Here is a 19,355-nt window from a genome sequence, read left to right as displayed (position 1 = left end):
CACGAAGCTGCACAGGCGCAGGCCCGAGCAAACGCAGCTGCTTTGACTCCAGAGCAGAGAGATTGGACTTTTGACTTGTTAACGGGTCAGGGAGCTTATTCTGCTGATCAGACAAACTACCATTGGGGAGCTTATGCCCAGATTTCTTCCACGGCTATTAGGGCCTGGAAGGCGCTCTCTCGAGCAGGTGAAACCACTGGTCAGTTAACAAAGATAATCCAGGGACCTCAGGAATCTTTCTCAGATTTTGTGGCCAGAATGACAGAGGCAGCAGAGCGTATTTTTGGAGAGTCAGAGCAAGCTGCGCCTCTCATAGAACAGCTAATCTACGAGCAAGCCACAAAGGAGTGCCGAGCGGCCATAGCCCCAAGAAAGAACAAAGGCTTACAAGACTGGCTCAGGGTCTGTCGAGAGCTTGGGGGACCTCTCAGCAATGCAGGTTTAGCGGCTGCCATCCTTCAATCTCAGAACCGCTCCATGAGCAGAAATAATCAGAGGACATGTTTTAATTGCGGAAAGCCTGGGCATTTTAAGAAAGATTGCAGAGCTCCAGATAAACAGGGAGGGACTCTCACTCTTTGCTCTAAGTGTGGCAAGGGTTATCATAGAGCTGACCAGTGTCGCTCTGTGAGGGATATAAAGGGCAGAATTCTTCCCCCACCTGATAGTCAATCAACTGATGTGCCAAAAAACGGGTCATCGGGCCCTCGGTCCCAGGGCCCTCAAAGATATGGGAACCGGTTTGTCAGGACCCAGGAAGCAGTCAGAGAGACGACCCAGGAAGACCCACAAGGGTGGACCTGCGTGCCGCCTCCGACTTCCTATTAATGCCTCAAATGAGTATTCAGCCGGTGCCGGTGGAGCCTATACCATCCTTGCCCCCGGGAACCATGGGCCTTATTCTCGGCCGAGGTTCACTCACCTTGCAGGGCTTAGTAGTCCACCCTGGAGTTATGGATTGTCAACATTCCCCTGAAATACAGGTCCTGTGCTCAAGCCCTAAAGGCGTTTTTTCTATTAGTAAAGGAGATAGGATAGCTCAGCTGCTGCTCCTCCCTGATAATACCAGGGAGAAATCTGCAGGACCTGAGATAAAGAAAATGGGCTCCTCAGGAAATGATTCTGCCTATTTGGTTGTATCTTTAAATGATAGACCTAAGCTCCGCCTTAAGATTAATGGAAAAGAGTTTGAAGGCATCCTTGATACCGGAGCAGATAAAAGTATAATTTCTACACATTGGTGGCCCAAAGCATGGCCCACCACAGAGTCATCTCATTCATTACAGGGCCTAGGATATCAATCATGTCCCACTATAAGCTCCGTTGCCTTGACGTGGGAATCCTCTGAAGGGCAGCAAGGGAAATTCATACCTTATGTGCTCCCACTCCCGGTTAACCTCTGGGGAAGGGATATTATGCAGCATTTGGGCCTTATTTTGTCCAATGAAAACGCCCCATCAGGAGGGTATTCAGCTAAGGCAAAAAATATCATGGCAAAGATGGGTTATAAAGAAGGAAAAGGGTTAGGACATCAAGAACAGGGAAGGATAGAGCCCATCTCACCTAATGGAAACCAAGACAGACAGGGTCTGGGTTTTCCTTAGCGGCCATTGGGGCAGCACGACCCATACCATGGAAAACAGGGGACCCAGTGTGGGTTCCTCAATGGCACCTATCCTCTGAAAAACTAGAAGCTGTGATTCAACTGGTAGAGGAACAATTAAAACTAGGCCATATTGAACCCTCTACCTCACCTTGGAATACTCCAATTTTTGTAATTAAGAAAAAGTCAGGAAAGTGGAGACTGCTCCATGACCTCAGAGCCATTAATGAGCAAATGAACTTATTTGGCCCAGTACAGAGGGGTCTCCCTGTACTTTCCGCCTTACCACGTGGCTGGAATTTAATTATTATAGATATTAAAGATTGTTTCTTTTCTATACCTTTGTGTCCAAGGGATAGGCCCAGATTTGCCTTTACCATCCCCTCTATTAATCACATGGAACCTGATAAGAGGTATCAATGGAAGGTCTTACCACAGGGAATGTCCAATAGTCCTACTATGTGTCAACTTTATGTACAAGAAGCTCTTTTGCCAGTGAGGGAACAATTCCCCTCTTTAATTTTGCTCCTTTACATGGATGACATCCTCCTGTGCCATAAAGACCTTACCATGCTACAAAAGGCATATCCTTTTCTACTTAAAACTTTAAGTCAGTGGGGTTTACAGATAGCCACAGAAAAAGTCCAAATTTCTGATACAGGACAATTCTTGGGCTCTGTGGTGTCCCCAGATAAGATTGTGCCCCAAAAGGTAGAGATAAGAAGAGATCACCTCCATACCTTAAATGATTTTCAAAAGCTGTTGGGAGATATTAATTGGCTCAGACCTTTTTTAAAGATTCCTTCCGCTGAGTTAAGGCCTTTGTTTAGTATTTTAGAAGGAGATCCTCATATCTCCTCCCCTAGGACTCTTACTCTAGCTGCTAACCAGGCCTTACAAAAAGTGGAAAAGGCCTTACAGAATGCACAATTACAACGTATTGAGGATTCGCAACCTTTCAGTTTGTGTGTCTTTAAGACAGCACAATTGCCAACTGCAGTTTTGTGGCAGAATGGGCCATTGTTGTGGATCCATCCAAACGTATCCCCAGCTAAAATAATAGATTGGTATCCTGATGCAATTGCACAGCTTGCCCTTAAAGGCCTAAAAGCAGCAATCACCCACTTTGGGCAAAGTCCATATCTTTTAATTGTACCTTATACCGCTGCACAGGTTCAAACCTTGGCAGCCGCATCTAATGATTGGGCAGTTTTAGTTACCTCCTTTTCAGGAAAAATAGATAACCATTATCCAAAACATCCAATCTTACAGTTTGCCCAAAATCAATCTGTTGTGTTTCCACAAATAACAGTAAGAAACCCACTTAAAAATGGGATTGTGGTATATACTGATGGATCAAAAACTGGCATAGGTGCCTATGTGGCTAATGGTAAAGTGGTATCCAAACAATATAATGAAAATTCACCTCAAGTGGTAGAATGTTTAGTGGTCTTAGAAGTTTTAAAAACCTTTTTAGAACCCCTTAATATTGTGTCAGATTCCTGTTATGTGGTAAATGCAGTAAATCTTTTAGAAGTGGCTGGAGTGATTAAGCCTTCCAGTAGAGTTGCCAATATTTTTCAGCAGATACAATTAGTTTTGTTATCTAGAAGATCTCCTGTTTATATTACTCATGTTAGAGCCCATTCAGGCCTACCTGGCCCCATGGCTCTGGGAAATGATTTGGCAGATAAGGCCACTAAAGTGGTGGCTGCTGCCCTATCATCCCCGGTAGAGGCTGCAAGAAATTTTCATAATAATTTTCATGTGACGGCTGAAACATTACGCAGTCGTTTCTCCTTGACAAGAAAAGAAGCCCGTGACATTGTTACTCAATGTCAAAGCTGCTGTGAGTTCTTGCCAGTTCCTCATGTGGGAATTAACCCACGCGGTATTCGACCTCTACAGGTCTGGCAAATGGATGTTACACATGTTTCTTCCTTTGGAAAACTTCAATATCTCCATGTGTCCATTGACACATGTTCTGGCATCATGTTTGCTTCTCCGTTAACTGGAGAAAAAGCCTCACATGTGATTCAACATTGTCTTGAGGCATGGAGTGCTTGGGGGAAACCCAGACTCCTTAAGACTGATAATGGACCAGCTTATACGTCCCAAAAATTTCAGCAGTTCTGCCGTCAGATGGACGTAACCCACCTGACTGGACTTCCATACAACCCTCAAGGACAGGGTATTGTTGAGCGTGCGCATCGCACCCTCAAAGCCTATCTTATAAAACAGAAGAGGGGAACTTTTGAGGAGACTGTACCCCGAGCACCAAGAGTGTCGGTGTCTTTGGCACTCTTTACACTCAATTTTTTAAATATTGATGCTCATGGCCATACTGCGGCTGAACGTCATTGTTCAGAGCCAGATAGGCCCAATGAGATGGTTAAATGGAAAAATGTCCTTGATAATAAATGGTATGGCCCGGATCCTATCTTGATAAGATCCAGGGGAGCTATCTGTGTTTTCCCACAGAATGAAGACAACCCATTTTGGGTACCAGAAAGACTCACCCGAAAAATCCAGACTGACCAAGGGAATACTAATGTCCCTCGTCTTGGTGATGTCCAGGGCGTCAATAATAAAGAGAGAGCAGCGTTGGGGGATAATGTCGACATTTCCACTCCCAATGACGGTGATGTATAATGCTCAAGTATTCTCTTGCTTTTTACCACTAACTGGGAACTGGGTTTGGCCTTAATTCAGACAGCCTTGGTTCTGTCTGGACAGGTCCAGATGACTGACACCATTAACACTTTGTCAGCCTCAGTGACTACAGTCATAGATGAACAGGCCTCAGCTAATGTCAAGATACAGAGAGGTCTCATGCTGGTTAATCAACTCATAGATCTTGTCCAGAAACAACTGGATGTATTATGACAAATAACTCAGCAGGGATGTGAACAAAAGTTTCCGGGATTGTGTGTTATTTCCATTCAGTATGTTAAATTTACTAGAACAGCTAATTTGTCAAAAAGTCTTTTTCAGTATATGTTACAGAATTGGATGGCTGAATTTGAACAGATCCTTCGAGAATTGAGACTTCAGGTCAACTCCACGCGCTTGGACCTGTCCCTGACCAAAGGATTACCCAATTGGATCTCCTCAGCATTTTCTTTCTTTAAAAAATTGGGTGGGATTAATATTATTTGGAGATACACTTTGCTGTGGATTAGTGTTGCTTCTTTGATTGGTCTGTAAGCTTAAGGCCCAAACTAGGAGAGACAAGGTGGTTATTGCCCAGGCGCTTGCAGGACTAGAACATGGAGCTTCCCCTGATATATGGTTATCTATGCTTAGGCAATAGGTCGCTGGCCACTCAGCTCTTATATCTCACGAGGCTAGACTCATTGCACGAGATAGAGTGAGTGTGCTTCAGCAGCCCGAGAGAGTTGCAAGGCTAAGCACTGCAATGGAAAGGCTCTGCGGCATATATGAGCCTATTCTAGGGAGACATGTCATCTTTCATGAAGGTTCAGTGTCCTAGTTCCCTTCCCCCAGGCAAAACGACACGGGAGCAGGTCAGGGTTGCTCTGGGTAAAAGCCTGTGAGCCTAAGAGCTAATCCTGTACATGGCTCCTTTACCTACACACTGGGGATTTGACCTCTATCTCCACTCTCATTAATATGGGTGGCCTATTTGCTCTTATTAATAGAAAAGGGGGAACTGTGGGAAGCCGCCCCCACATTCGCCGTCACAAGATGGCGCTGACATCCTGTGTTCTAAGTTGGTAAACAAATAGTCTGCGCATGAGCCAAGGGTATTTACGACTACTTGTACTCTGTTTTTCCCGTGAACGTCAGCTCGGCCATGGGCTGCAGCCAATCAGGGAGTGATGCGTCCTAGGCAATTGTTGTTCTCTTTAAAGAGGAAAGGGGTTTCGTTTTCTCTCTCTCTTGCTTCGCTCTCTCTTGCTTCTTACACTCTGGCCCCATAAGATGTAAGCAATAAAGCTTTGCCGTAGAAGATTCTGGTTGTTGTGTTCTTCCTGGCCGGTCGTGAGAACGCGTCGAATAACAGTAGGGAATGAGGGGATAAAGTGTCCAACATGTGAACTCCGTTCAACCATGAATAGCAAGGAGAAGGCTCTTTCCAGGTCGTTTCAAAAGAGCTGGCAGGATCAACAAACAAGAGAACCATACAGGAGCATAGGGAGGAAATGTGGGTGCAGGAGACAAGCACGGCTTAGCTCTTAGCAACTAAAGGAACTGAACAACAACAAAACACACCGTATTCGATACTTAATCCCCATAGCACTTCTTAAGAAGGACAGATTCCTTAGCTCACAGAATATAAATATATGCTTTAAGTTTCCCAGGGTAACACAGTGGCTGGCTTCTTGCTGACTCTACGCCTGTGTCACATGAGCAATGATGATTTCAGCTCCTACAGTTGTTCCAGTAATAAAATATTAGTTGCTAGCAGCAATATCTGGCATACGAGTACTGTACACTTAAGGAAACACTGGGATTATAAGAGGGGAGGCATTTTTAAACACAAAACAAAATAAAGCACTACCAAGCAGCAGGTAATAATGTTCTACAGTATAGAATTCTGTTCTGGGTGCTTGCCCAGCAAATGATAGGAAATGGCCCTTGGGGTTTACTGGCCTTCAAATCCAATCTGTAAGTGTGGTGTTACACAGCTGCTAACAGCGAATGCAATCTGAAGCTACACTCATGCATGTGCAATGCTTATGAAGAGAGATGATGCATTCAGGTTGAGCTGCATAGGATAGCCATATTTTATACGTAAAAATGATTGTCGCTAGGCAATTTCTGGTGATTCGGCCTAGTACTATTGCTCTTCAGTCCTCCGGGAGTAAATTAAAAACGTTTCTTTTTGATTTCTAGGCTTTAGTACACAGGTGAGAAGGTGTGTGTGTGTGTGTGTGTGTGTGTGTGTGTGTGTGTAAGGACTCGGTCTTGAAGTAAGAGCTAACCCCTGAGCCCTGTGAATAAAGGAAGGTTTGTTTTGAAAACAGTGCGGAGTCTGGATAGTCACTACAGCCGTCCTCAGATCCCTAAAACATTTTCATTTAGAAGTGGATATGAGCATCCACTTCTGTATTTGCCTGGCACTGGCATACCCTCATACGAGACAGCTATACCAGGGTCCCTTCAGCAAAATCTTGCTGGCATATGCAATAGTGTCTGGGTTTGGTAGCCAATTATGGGATGGATCCCCGGGTTGGGTAGTCTCTGGATAGTCCATCCCTTCCTCTGAGCTCCAAACTTTGTCTCTGAAAATCCTTTCATGGGCATTTTGTTCCCTCTTCTAAGGAGGAATGAAGTATTCACCCATTGATCTTCCCTCTTCTTGATTTTCTTGTGTTTTGCAAATTGTATCTTGAGTGCTCTATGTTTTTGGGCTAATATCCACTTATCAGTGAGTGCATATCTAATGACTTCTTTTGTGATTGGGTTACCTCACTAAGGATGGGTAGGGGAGCAGGGCAGGGAAAGGGTATAGGGAACTTTTGGGATAGCATTTGAAATGAATATAAAGAAAATATCTAATAAAAAATAAATAAATAAAAAATAAAAAATAAAGCAAACAAAAAAAGAAGTGGCTATGAAGCAGTAGAGTGGGGCACTATAAAGAAGATCTTTGCAAAGTTAGTTAGCATTTGTCAATGTTAGCATTTGTCACATGAGATTGAGTTCCTAGTAACTGTGCAGAGGCATCCTGGATGTCTGTGGCAGGAAACAGCCAATGAGGGCTGTGCTGACTCAGCAGGAAGAGCTTGTTCTTTGGGCTAATATTCTTTAAGTTTGTGATTCCACGTTGATAGGGGCTTCAAAACAAACCTTCTAATAACTATCAGTTTTTGTGAAAACCTATCAGGGTGAGACATTTAGCTATTTCAGATCAGACTTAGAAAATATAGGCACTTTCTTAACAACTTCACAAAAAAGTATTCATTAATCTTAACAGCATTTAGTGAGTACTAGTTGTGTAGCTGGTGTGGCGGTTATAGTATAACCTCAAGTAGTGTGTACCTCAAGTAGTGTATGGTATAGTTAGTTTTCTCAGAAGCTTTAATTTGTTTGTGTACTGGCTAGTTGTGTGTCAACTTGACACAGCTGGAGTTATCACAGAGGAAGGAGCTTCAGTTGGGGAAGTGCCTCCATGAGATCCAGCTGTATGGCATTGTCTCAATTAGTGAGGAAGGGGGAAAGACCCCTTGTGGGTGGTGCCATCTCTGGGCTGGTAGTCTTAGGTTCTATAAGAGAGCAGGCTGAGCAAGCCAGGGGAAGCAAGCCAGTAAGGAACATCCCTCCATGGCCTCTGCATCAGCTCCTGCCTCCAGGTTCCTGCCCCGTGTGAGTTCCTGTCCTGACTTCCTTTGGTGATGAACAGCAGTATGGAAGTGTAAGCTGAATAAACCCTTTCCTCCCCAACTGCTTCTTGGTCACGATGTTTGTGCAGGAATAGAAACCCTGACTAAGACAGTTTGTATATCCAAATTTACTGCCTTAGATTGTTTCGGGAAGTATTAAATCAAATCAGCAAGTTCCTCTACTACGCCTAGCTACTCTCTGCCCCAGAGGTCTCACCACCTCTGTCTCTAGGCTAGCCCCAGCAGTGATGGATCATGGTTCTCTTGTGGTGGATTCTGCTCACATTCCCAGCCATCCATCCACTATGGTCAGTGGTCCCAAATCCCAGTTTTGGTAAAATCAAAACTCTAGAAGCTTGCAATTAATCAGTCAGATTAATATATCAATAAATCCTCAATTCACAAGATGCCCACACCGTAATTTCAGAGCCAATACCCGTGGCTATTCAAAGCCATGCACAACCTGAATGGTCCTGTTCATTCTCCATTTTCCTCCTTCTTTCTCTTCCTTCATCACTCCCTGTCTCTGCAACTCCTCACTCCGCTTCTCTTTTCCCTGTCCAACTACAGGCTTCGTGTTGTACTAATACATCAAGTGATTGGATAGGGAAAACTTCTGCTACATATCACCCTTTCTGTTTAAATAAAAAAAAAACTTCTCTTAAATATAAATTGAGCACAACTATCACCATTTTGTAATTTATAAGGAACAAGATGGCCCTAACACCCAGTCCATCCTTTTTGTTAATAAAATAGAACACTGTCATCTCTCCTAACTTAAAAGACTTATAATTCTACACCTGACTTATGTCCTGGCTTTAGATTGTATGCCATCTGAAAACCATCCTCTCAAATCTGTTCTTTCAATGTTAAATAGCCTGGGTTGGTTATGAGACTATAAGTAGTCTTTCAACCCCGTCAGAAATCCAAGAACGACCAACATTATCTGAAGATATAAGATGCCTAACACAGCTTCCAGAACTGAGACAAGTTGTAGAGACAGCTGCCTACCCATACAGCCCCAGTAAGTCAGGACACCCCACTACTGTTTTTCATCTTTCTAAATTAAGGGCCATTTAGCAAAAGCATTAGCTTACATTAGTTCATGTTCTGAGATGCATAACATTTAGATAGCAGAGATTAACTGGCAAAATGATTTAGAAGCAACATAGTTTAGATAAATACAAGATCATTTTAAAACGCTCTGTAGTCAAAGTGTTTAGATTGTATCTGACATTAGTATAGTTATATTCTCTTTAGTATATCTATCTTATCTAATGATCATGCATTATGAAAAACTCATGAAATAACGGATCTCTTAATACTTTCAGCACTATAAATGATACACGTTGTCATAAGTTATGAAAATTCAAAACCTCCACATTGTTGCATGCCAATAGAGTCTTGGAAAGTGCTTTTAACCTCTGTGAGTTAGAGTTTAGTTCTTCAAAATGAATCCATTTGTGAATTACTCTTAAACATTTAAACTACAGAGCCGATTAGGGATTCCATAAGTTTCACTCACTGTGTGAGGGAAGCACAAAGCTGCAGTTTATAAATTTCAAATATTATTGCTTAAAATGATTAACATTGTTGTCTCTGGTGGGCTTCCTTTCAAGCACACTTAGTAATTCAACATTTATTCATCTCCACGGTGAATCATGAGTGCGTAACACCTACTGAGAAATCACTGGGTGATTCTTCATAGCTCAGCTTTCTTAACTTCACAAATAGGCTTTCTGCCATGAAACACATGCACTTCTTTATCTTGTATTCTTGAAATCCTGTAATGTTATTATGGGCCTTGTTACTTTTTACTTCATAGAATAAATATCAAACTTTATTATGTTTTCTTGGCACGTGTATTAGTCAGGATTCTCTAGAGAAACAGAACCCATAGAACAATCACCTATAGGTACTTATTACACACACACACACACACACACACACACACACAATCAGCTTAGGAAATAATATCCAAAGAGTCTAACAGCAGTTATCACATATCTGAAAGCTGAGAATCCAGTGGTATCTCGGTCCTTGCAGCTGAGTACCACAGAAGGTGGACTAGTACAACCAATGTTGCTCGCAGCAGAGCCACCCAGAACCGAATAGTTGCTTAGTCTATACCAGACTAGCAGAGAAACAGAAGACCTGAAGAGAGGATGCATCCCCCCAAAAACCAGAAGAAAAGAGGAAGTCAAGGTCCCAACTCTACCATGAATTCGCCCCATCCTGAACACTGTAAATGCCTCTGCTGAAAGAAGAAAGAGAACAAAAAGACAAACAAAAAAAGAAAAGAAAGACTCAACCAACATACTAACTCCTGATGCACAAATCCAACGCAGAAACAAAACCGCCATGGAAAACCAAGATAACTTCCCCAAAACCTATCAAACCCATAACAATGGGCCCTAATGAATGTGACCGGAAAAAATATATAAAAACGAAACCAAGAGAATGATTATAATTGTGGTCAACTAACTCAAAGAAGACAAAGGCTAAGATCATTGTTATAAGGAAATTAATCCAAGACATAAAATTAAAAAGAATTAATAACAACTTAAACTGAAATGATGCCAGAAATGAAAAACTCAACAAGCCAATTAAAAACTTTAGTGAGAGCTTTGCCAACAGAATGGACTCTGCCAAAAGTAGAGAGCCAGGGACTAAAGACAAAGCAGAGAAATTATATCACCCAGTAAATTTCAGTGAAAAATTAAAACACACAGAGGAAGAGGGGAAGGGGGAAGGGGAGAGGGCAAGGGAGAAGAGGGAGAGGAGGGGGAGGTGGGAGAGGAGAGGGGGGAGAGGGAGAGGGAGAGGGAGGGGGGAAGGGGGAGGGGGAGTAGAACAGGGAGAGGGAGGGGGAGGGGGAGAGGGAGAGGGAGAGAATGAATATGGGAGACTTGTTCATCAGAAAAATCACCCAGAAAGTGAGATGCCTATCTAAGTATTAGCAGTCTACAGACCGGGACTGGAGAGATAGCTCAGCTGTTTTTTTTTTTTTTTTTTTTTTCCATTTTTTATTAGGTATTTAGCTCATTTACATTTCCAATGCTATACCAAAAGTCCCCTGTACCCACCCACCCCCACTCCCCTACCCGCCCACTCCCCCTTTTTGGCCCTGGCATTCCCCTGTACTGGGGCATATAAAGTTTGCGTGTCCAATGGGCCTCTCTTTCCAGTGATGGCCGAGTAGGCCATCTTTTGATACATATGCAGCTAGAGTCAAGAGCTCCGGGGTACTGGTTAGTTCATAATGTTGTTCCACCTATAGGGTTGCAGATCCCTTTAGCTCCTTGGGTACTTTCTCTAGCTCCTCCATTGGGAGCCCTGTGATCCATCCATTAGCTGACTGTGAGCATCCACTTCTGTGTTTGCTAGGCCCCTGCGATAGCTCAGCTGTTAAGAACACTGACTGATCTTCCAAAGGTCCTGAGTTCGAATCCCAGCAACCGCACGGTAGCTCACAACTATCCGTAATGAGATCCGATGCCTTCTTCTGGGGTGTCTGAAGACAGCTACAGTGTACTTACATATAATAAATATATCTTTGGGCTGGAGCAAGTTGGGTGGGAGAGAAAAGAAAAAAGAAAAAAAAAAAAAGAAGTCTATAGGCCAAATAGACAAGATCAGAAAAGAAATTGTCAATGACATATAAGTTAAAACACAAAAAAACATATAAAAATCAATATTGAAAGCTGCAAGGGGGAAAGGGCAAGCCACTTATGAAGTCATAACACTGGATTATTCTATGGAAACCTTTAAAGCTGGAAGGGCCTGGGAAGATGTACTGCAAATTTTGGAGAATTTGTAATTGTATACGACATACTTTATATATTTCTGTTCTGCTATCATGTATGCTGATGGAGGTTTTTCAGATTATGTGTTGGCTTTCTGTCAACATGGAAAATACATCAAATGTGTGTTTTAGCTTAGCGTTTTTCTGCATGTTGAAGAATTAAGGATTTATTCCAGGCATTGAGGTTGGGCATTATCTGTGCCTGTTTTTCTAGAAATACCACCATTTCACTTTCTGCTCATTTTTTTTTTCAGAGACTCTTCAAATTGTGTCCCCAGCCTTCCTGCAAGTCTGGGTGATAATTGTTTCATTACTAGAGAGATCTAAGCTCAAATTTGCCCCAAATCTGCGGTTGGCTGTTGTTCACTATGTATTAATTAGGATAGAATCTACAAAGGGTAATCTGGCTCTATGAGCCTTTTCTTGGCACTAGAGTATGTCCTCGTGACTTACAAAGTTTCAGGCCTGCAGTAATAATTTTAATTCTCGATAGTGGCAGGATCACTCTGGAGAGACCAGCTGTAGAATTCCATGCCACACTTAAAGCCACAAATTCATCAAACTGCACCACAGCCTGTGATATAGCTCACTGAGTACTATGCAGCATCAGGTTTGACCAAGGCCTATTCTGCTATCTGAGATCCAATGCTGAAGTAGATTTATGACCTAAGATACTGCAGCCACAAAGTGTGGCCAAAAGAAAAGTCTCATGGACTGAAAGTGACATCTCTTCTTGATGCTGGCCCTCTTCCCAACTGTGGACGCTGGCCTGTTCTTGCCCGAGCTAGTATCTCGCCGGCAAGAATTCACTCGGACAACTGGATCCTTCTACGGCAAAGCTTTTATTGCTTCAACATAAGGAAGACCCCGAACTCGGAAAATGGCGCTGCTTATATAGCCCGCAGCGTGACGTTTCAGCACCTGATGTGGCATGACAGCACCTGATTAGTTGCTTGCCCATCACCCCATTACTACGCCCCGAGATGGGCAGTGACTGGGCGTGAATTTACTCTTGCACTTGCGCATAAGGCTTGTTTACTAGTTAGGCGCAGTGGAAGCCAGTGCCATCTTATAATGGCGATTGCTCACAGCACGGCTCTCCACAGCCTGTGAATGGTTCTACCCAGTTTTAGGTTTCTGTAGCCTGTCTTGGGTTCCTAGGCAAAAGCCTACACTGCTTCCCTGCCCTACACAGTCAGTGAGTAGCCTTGGTCTTATCTGCCTTGCAAGTTTGAGGAGGTGTGGAAAAGCCTGGCTCTTGTCCTCCAGAGCAGACACCAAAGTGGGTCATACCCTAATTCCATAGCTGCAAGAACTTATGTAGTCTCAGCGGTGTACCTTCGCCCAAACTGCAGCTGGTAGTAATATAGGACAGAATGCGAGTGTGTCGCACTAGGACATTTAAGGTTAACCTAGTACTCTGCTGTTAACCCTCTTGAAGATAGCTACAACAGCCTGAGGTTGGGGAAGAATGACGAGGCTAGTCCTTTGCTCCCAACACTGATATAAAACTGGGTTATAGCTGAATCTCATAGCTTTGGGACTGGAGCAGTCGGGCAGGCAATTGTGCCACAAACTCACTCTGTGGCAGGTCTGGAGGCTCCAACTGCCAGCCCTGGCCTGGATGTGGAACCCAGTGTTGGTTCTCAAGGTGGTGATCCCAGCCAGCCCTGAAGTCTTACTACTCTCTTTGCTGACGGAGATGGGGATGCCGGTCGGGGAAGCCACTTATAAAGTTCATTTACTCAACCATGAGCCTTAGCAGAGTGCGCATGCGCAAGAGCGAGGGGGCAAGCAAGCAAGGGAGGGAGGGAGGGAGAGGAAGATGCTGGTGATCTATATGGTGGGGGAAGGGCGGAGGGGGAGAGCTGCTTCTCTGCATGGCAGTAGACTAAAGAGTGGTGATGTGGGTTTTAATTTTATGGACCGCATATAAGTCAGTCTCCTTTCCCAAATCAGAGGCATCTTGTCTTTTGTTATTTGGAATTAAGGATGGGGTGACATTGACCGACTCTTTCCTTCTTACCTCCTCCATGGTTTCTGAATCTTTTCCTTACTAGAACCATGCGCTGCAGCTCCTCATCTGGTGTCATTAGCTGCTGTTATGTGAACAGCCATTCTAACTTGTGTGTTTGTAGGGACGGATGCTGTAGGATCTTAGCCACCATTTTGCTTTGCTTCTCCGTATTGCATGTTTTTCAAATTTATCAATTCAATTTAGGTAATAACTTCTTTATGATAACATAGCTTAAAGTTATTGACATATTTAAACGATCTCATTTCTGCCCATTTTGTTTTGAGTGACATTTCACAAGATCCTGCATTTTAGGGGAAAAAAAAATCAGCTTATTTAACTAGTGTTTCCGGGGGTTGGAGTGGCAGATTGTTGATTTGTTTAAAAAAAAAGAAAGAAAGAGAGAGAAAGAGAGAGAGAGTTGCTCCAGGTAATAAGCCACATGACCCTAATTTATCTTTTTCCCTTAGAGGAAGGGGGGCAGTCATAAAAACATCAGACTTTACAATTTGTTGAAAAATATGTATCATATATAAAGATCTAACTGATAAGTAATAACTCTAATGTGTATTTTCCAGTAAGAACTGTCCATGTAAGTCAGTCTGTATATGCTAAATAATGACACTAATCATAGTGTTGGCAGCTAGAAATTAAAAAAAAAACATGGAAAAGCAACCCTACAAAATACTATTAGTTTTAGGATTATGATTTACTTTTAAACAGGATTTTGGATAAATTTTAAAATGATGGAAGCTGATAATTGATGGGGTTTAGTGTTTTCTGTATTTTATGTATAAAAGTTAAAGAGATATGATGAAGGCTGAAATTTTCAATGGTTATTGCTTCAGATGAAGTTTTAAAAATAGAAGGTCCTAGAAATCCACAGACTGGCCCATTTGTAAAACATCGATTATTTAGCAAGATTATCACAAGGGAGTCACACAGCTTCTCCTTTTGCATCTCGGTAGCCACACCTCCCTGATCAATAATGATGTAAGTTCTGAATAAAAGCTTAGATTTTTTCATTTGTCATTTCATAAATAAATGAACTTCAGATCATTGATTTGTTTAAAAAAAAAAGAAAAAATAAAGAATTTGCTTTGGGTAATGAGCCACATGACCCTATTTTATGGCTTTACCTTAGAGGGAGAGGGCCAGGCATTCGCTGATGTGTCGAGAGTTTAACTTTCAAGAGCAAGAATGTGAGGATGTAAGTCTTGAGAGTGTGTGTGTGTGTGTGTGTGTGTGCGCGCGCGCGTGTGAACAAACATGAGTATATGCATGTGTGTGTGCACATGAGTGTGAAAGTGTGTGCATGTGATATGTGTAATGCATACGTGTAATGCCTATGTATGTTTGTGTGAATTTAACATCTTCTATTTTGCCTTAAGACTTTTATAGTCTTAAATGGAATTTTCTCATCGAATGATTCTGAGTAGTCTGTCTTAGTACCCTGTCTGCCTTACAGAGTTTATAATTTCTCTTGTCTGATAATCTGTCCTCTGCAGCTAATACATGTTTCTTTTTTTTTCCAATTTTTTATTAGGTATTTACTTAATTTACATTTCAAAGTCCCCTATACCTTCCTTCCCCCGCCCCCGCCCTGCTCCCCTACCCACCCACTCCCACTTCTTGGCCCTGGTGTTTCCCTGTACTGGGGCATATAAAGTTTGCAAGACCAAGGGGCCTCTCTTTCCAATGATGGCCGACTAGGCCATCTTCTGCTACATATGCAGCTAGAGATACGAGCTCCGGGGGTACTGGTTAGTTCATATTGTTGTTCCACCTTTAAGGTTGCAGACCCCTACAGCTCCTTGGGTACTTTCTCTAGCTCCTCCATTGGGGGCCCTGTGTTCCATCCAATAGATGACTATAAGCATCCACTTCTGTGTTTGCTAGGCACTGGCATAGCCTCACAAGAGACAGCTATATCAGGGTCCTTTCGGCAAAATCTTGCTGGCATATGCAATAGTTGACTTAAGATGTGGTCCAGTTCTGGTGAATTTTCCATTGTGCCGCTATTACTCATCCATGTTGACAACACTTCTCTCTGAACAGAACTGCTGACATGCCTGATGTCAAGAAAAGAAATTTCTAGATATTATTTCTAGTGCTTCTCCTCTGAAGTACGTTAATAATCAGTTGATTTAGAAGTCAAGAATAGCTTTGTGTTGTGTCTCAGAGCAGCCAGATTGCCTATTTTTAAAAAAAAAAAAATTATAATGCTGGCAAGGATATAGGGAAAAGGAGCTCTTGTTTTTATTGGTGGGAGGATAAAAGGATGCAGAACTTCTGGAAATCAACATGGAGGTTTCTCCAAAATGTAAAAATAGGTCTGTTATAGGAACTGTCAACAACATACTTTAAGGACTCCATATCCTCCTACATAGGTGCTTGCCCACCAATGTTCATTAATGCTCTATTAACATAGTGACAAAATAAAACAAGTCCAGATATCTATCAGTTGATGAATGGATAATGAAAATATGGCCAATATACACAATGGAATCTCATTGAATTATTAAGAAAAATGAAAATTTCAGTAATATAAACAGAATGGAAAAGAATCATAGTGAAGTGACCAGACTCAGATAGACAAATAAATAAAATAAAACAAATATAAAATTGTATTATCTTTGAGAGGAGCCAAGTCCTATAGATTGAAAAAAGTTTGTCCGATGCATTCTCTGAAGTTATTAGGTCTTTTAGTATGCTGAAAAGGCATGATAGTTACATTATTTCAGGATGGCTCTGGCTGTGGAATTTATAGTGAAAACAGATGAGATGGTGATAGGAGTTGAAAACCCTTGAAATCGTTCATTATAAGACAAAAATATTGAATTAAAATTTGTAATGTGAAGTTATCAAATAGACCATTGTGGCGATATGTTTCGAGGTTGAAAGTGATAATTTCAGAAGCAGTGGTGAAGAAGCATTGGTGGGTTAAAAAGGAAGTTGTTGATATAGGTAACTTCCCTTCATGGCTAGAGCATAGTGTAGTATAGAATCCCTTTTTAGCAGGAGGCAGGCCAAAGTGCTAGGATTAGAGAGGGTATGGGGTAAAGTTTATTACTGGATGATAATTTTAAAGGGCCTGTAAGACTATCAGATGTGTACATAACTCAAGAAAACCTGAGTCTCAGGGTGCATGAGTCTTCACTAAGGTGACTCTGGGCTGGCTGCATAGACTTAGAAGTCACCATCAAGTCGGTGAATTGTAAAGTCAAATGTATAGTCTTAGTCTGTTTTGTAGTGCTACGAAAGAGTACCAGGGAGTGTGATTTATGAAGTACTGAACTTTATTTTCTCCCAGGAGGTTGTTTCTTACCTGTACCTTTTAGTGAGGCTCTCCTTGGTGGGTTCTCACACGGCAGAAGGTGGAAGTGGGCAAGTGATAAGCCTTAATCCCATGACTAGGGGTGCAAATGTTAGGGGCCTTATATCATCACCAGTTTTAGAGAGGATACATGTGAATAGGAAAAGGACAAATGACATCTCCCCCCTGCCCCCTACCTCCAGTAGAAGTGTGCCTACCAGAAGATCAGAACCTAGAAGTATACCCTATAAAGAAGGAAATGAATGTCCGAGGATGCTAAAGAAAAACGCAGTCAACCATGGAGGCAGAAAGCTTGAAAAGCACGCTTCAGGAAGCCTGAAGGGTGAAATGATTAGCTGTGTCAGATAGGCTGAGAGGCCATGTGAGGCCAGGGCCCAAACTCACACTGAATTTAGCATCTTGAAGGCCGGGGCAATGTGTTAGAAGACGCACCGAGACAGACACAGTCATGATTTATACATCTTTAGCTAAAAGCAGAGCCCATTAGTTTTCAGTAGAAATAGCAGAGTATACTGAGCCCTCACTGCTATGAACAAGAAATAGTAAGCTTATTCATGACTAATGAATTGAGGGATTGTGGGCTGATGACTCCATGGAACCTTGGCTAAGATAGTTCATTTTTCTAGTGTTCTCAGTACAGATTTAGGCTGGAGTTCAAACGAGGGAGGGGTATTGGGGAACGTAAATAATGATGGAGTTCTCTTTGAGTGTAGTGTTTGCTAGCTGAAGGATTTCCACTTAAGTTTAGAAGCTGTTTTAGCCCCAGAAATTGGAAGATGTGAGGGTCGAGATTCACTTGGACCATGGCAACAGCTGCATCTGAGTGTATGTGTGTGCCTAGACACAGGGGGGACATCCATAGGTGGCTGAGTACGAACAGTGTACCCCACGGATTCCCCTTTCTCAAGCAAACTTGTTTCAAGTGAACTTACGACCAGTGAGTGGCTTCTAGCTAGCTCCTGAGACAGTCTCACAACATCATTCCTATGGGGCTCATGTAAAGTACATGGCTTTCTTTTTTTGTTTGTTTAGACTTTTTGTTAGATTTTTTCTTTTTGAGACAGGGATCACCATGGCTAGCATAGAACTCGCAGACATCAGTTGGTCTCTCTGCCTCCTGGGTGCTGGAACTAAAGGTGTGCTCCACCATTCCTGGGTACCTGACTTCTTGTCAATAGTGTGCATCTCCTCAGCATGACCTTTGCTCCCAGCATGCTCTTTTTCTGATAGGGGCTTTCCCAAATCTCTTTGCTTGACTTTTTCCCTCTCCTGACTCATTATAAATCTGGCTTGAAATAGCCACCAGAATCCATGCTATAGCACAAATGTTACCAGGAGCCAACCCCCGAAGTTCCTCTTTCTTGTTGGTTCCTCCTGTGGCAGCAGAGGGGCAAGATCATCTGCGAAGTAAAACTTGGTCTTAACAGATATTTAGGGTTGCTGTATAATAATAAAATGTTTACCTATCTTAAGTCTAAATCAAGTTGCTTCTGGAGCTGACCTGCCTGTCTGAGTTGCTCTGAGACTAGAAACTATTTAGCATTTCATCATAAAACAGTAGGGGATTATGCCTTTGTTCTATTTCTGCAGAAACTTGCATGGCTCTAACTTGCCTGCTAGCTGAAGTGAAGGGGGGGGGGGGGGGAAGACACTTTGAAAGTGGTTTTAGCCTTTATTTCTAAGTTCTTCAGTTCTCCAAAAAAGTTTCTACAAAAGTGCTCCTCCAAAAAGTTCTCTCTAAAAAGTTCTCTCTGCTCTCTTCTTCTAATCTCGTTTTTTCTCCTGCTCTGATGTCACAATAATGCCCTTGTTCTCAATACCATGACTCCCAATGCCTTTACTTCTAAGTTTTTCTTGAGTTCAGTTCTGTCTAAAAGGTTCTTGGGTCCTGGCTAACAAGTTCTCTAAGAAAAAGGTGGTAAAAGGGGCTTGCAACCCCATAGGAAGAACAATACCAACTAACCAGAGCTCCCAGGGCCTATTTTATTTTATTTTATTTTATTTTATTTTATTTTATTTTTGGTTTTTCGAGACAGGGTTTCTCTGTATAGCCCTGGCTGTCCTAGAACTCACTTTGTAGACCAGGCTGGCCTCGAACTCAGAAATCCGCATGCCTCTGCCTCCCGAGTGCTGGGATTAAAGTTGTGCGCCACTGGGTCTAAACCACCAACCAAGGAGTACACATGGAGGGGCCCATGGCTCCAGCCATATATGTAGCAGAGGATGGCCTTGTCGGGAATCAATGG

At 42.5% G+C, this 19,355-nt stretch overlaps 1 protein-coding gene across 4 annotated transcripts in view; it reads left to right on the top strand.

Annotated features, from left to right (window-relative positions):
- Cpne8 (copine VIII) overlaps positions 1-19,355 on the top strand; it is a 191,908-nt gene that overhangs the window by 37,292 nt on the left and 135,261 nt on the right. The window contains exon 1 of one of the 4 annotated variants that reach the window (XM_006521285.1): positions 4,214-4,244. The exons of the other annotated variants lie outside the window; for them this stretch is intronic. Within the exon in view, the coding sequence (XP_006521348.1) occupies positions 4,218-4,244 (27 nt within the window). The 5' untranslated portion in view covers positions 4,214-4,217. Of the gene's footprint in view, positions 1-4,213; positions 4,245-19,355 lie in introns of those variants that run through there. 4 annotated transcript variants of the gene reach the window in all.

Source organism: Mus musculus, chromosome 15 (genome assembly GCF_000001635.26).
Source record: "Mus musculus strain C57BL/6J chromosome 15, GRCm38.p6 C57BL/6J".
Classification (NCBI taxonomy): Eukaryota; Metazoa; Chordata; class Mammalia; order Rodentia; family Muridae; genus Mus; species Mus musculus.
Note: the sequence above shows the minus strand (reverse complement) of the source record. Positions and strands in the feature narration are given on the sequence as shown.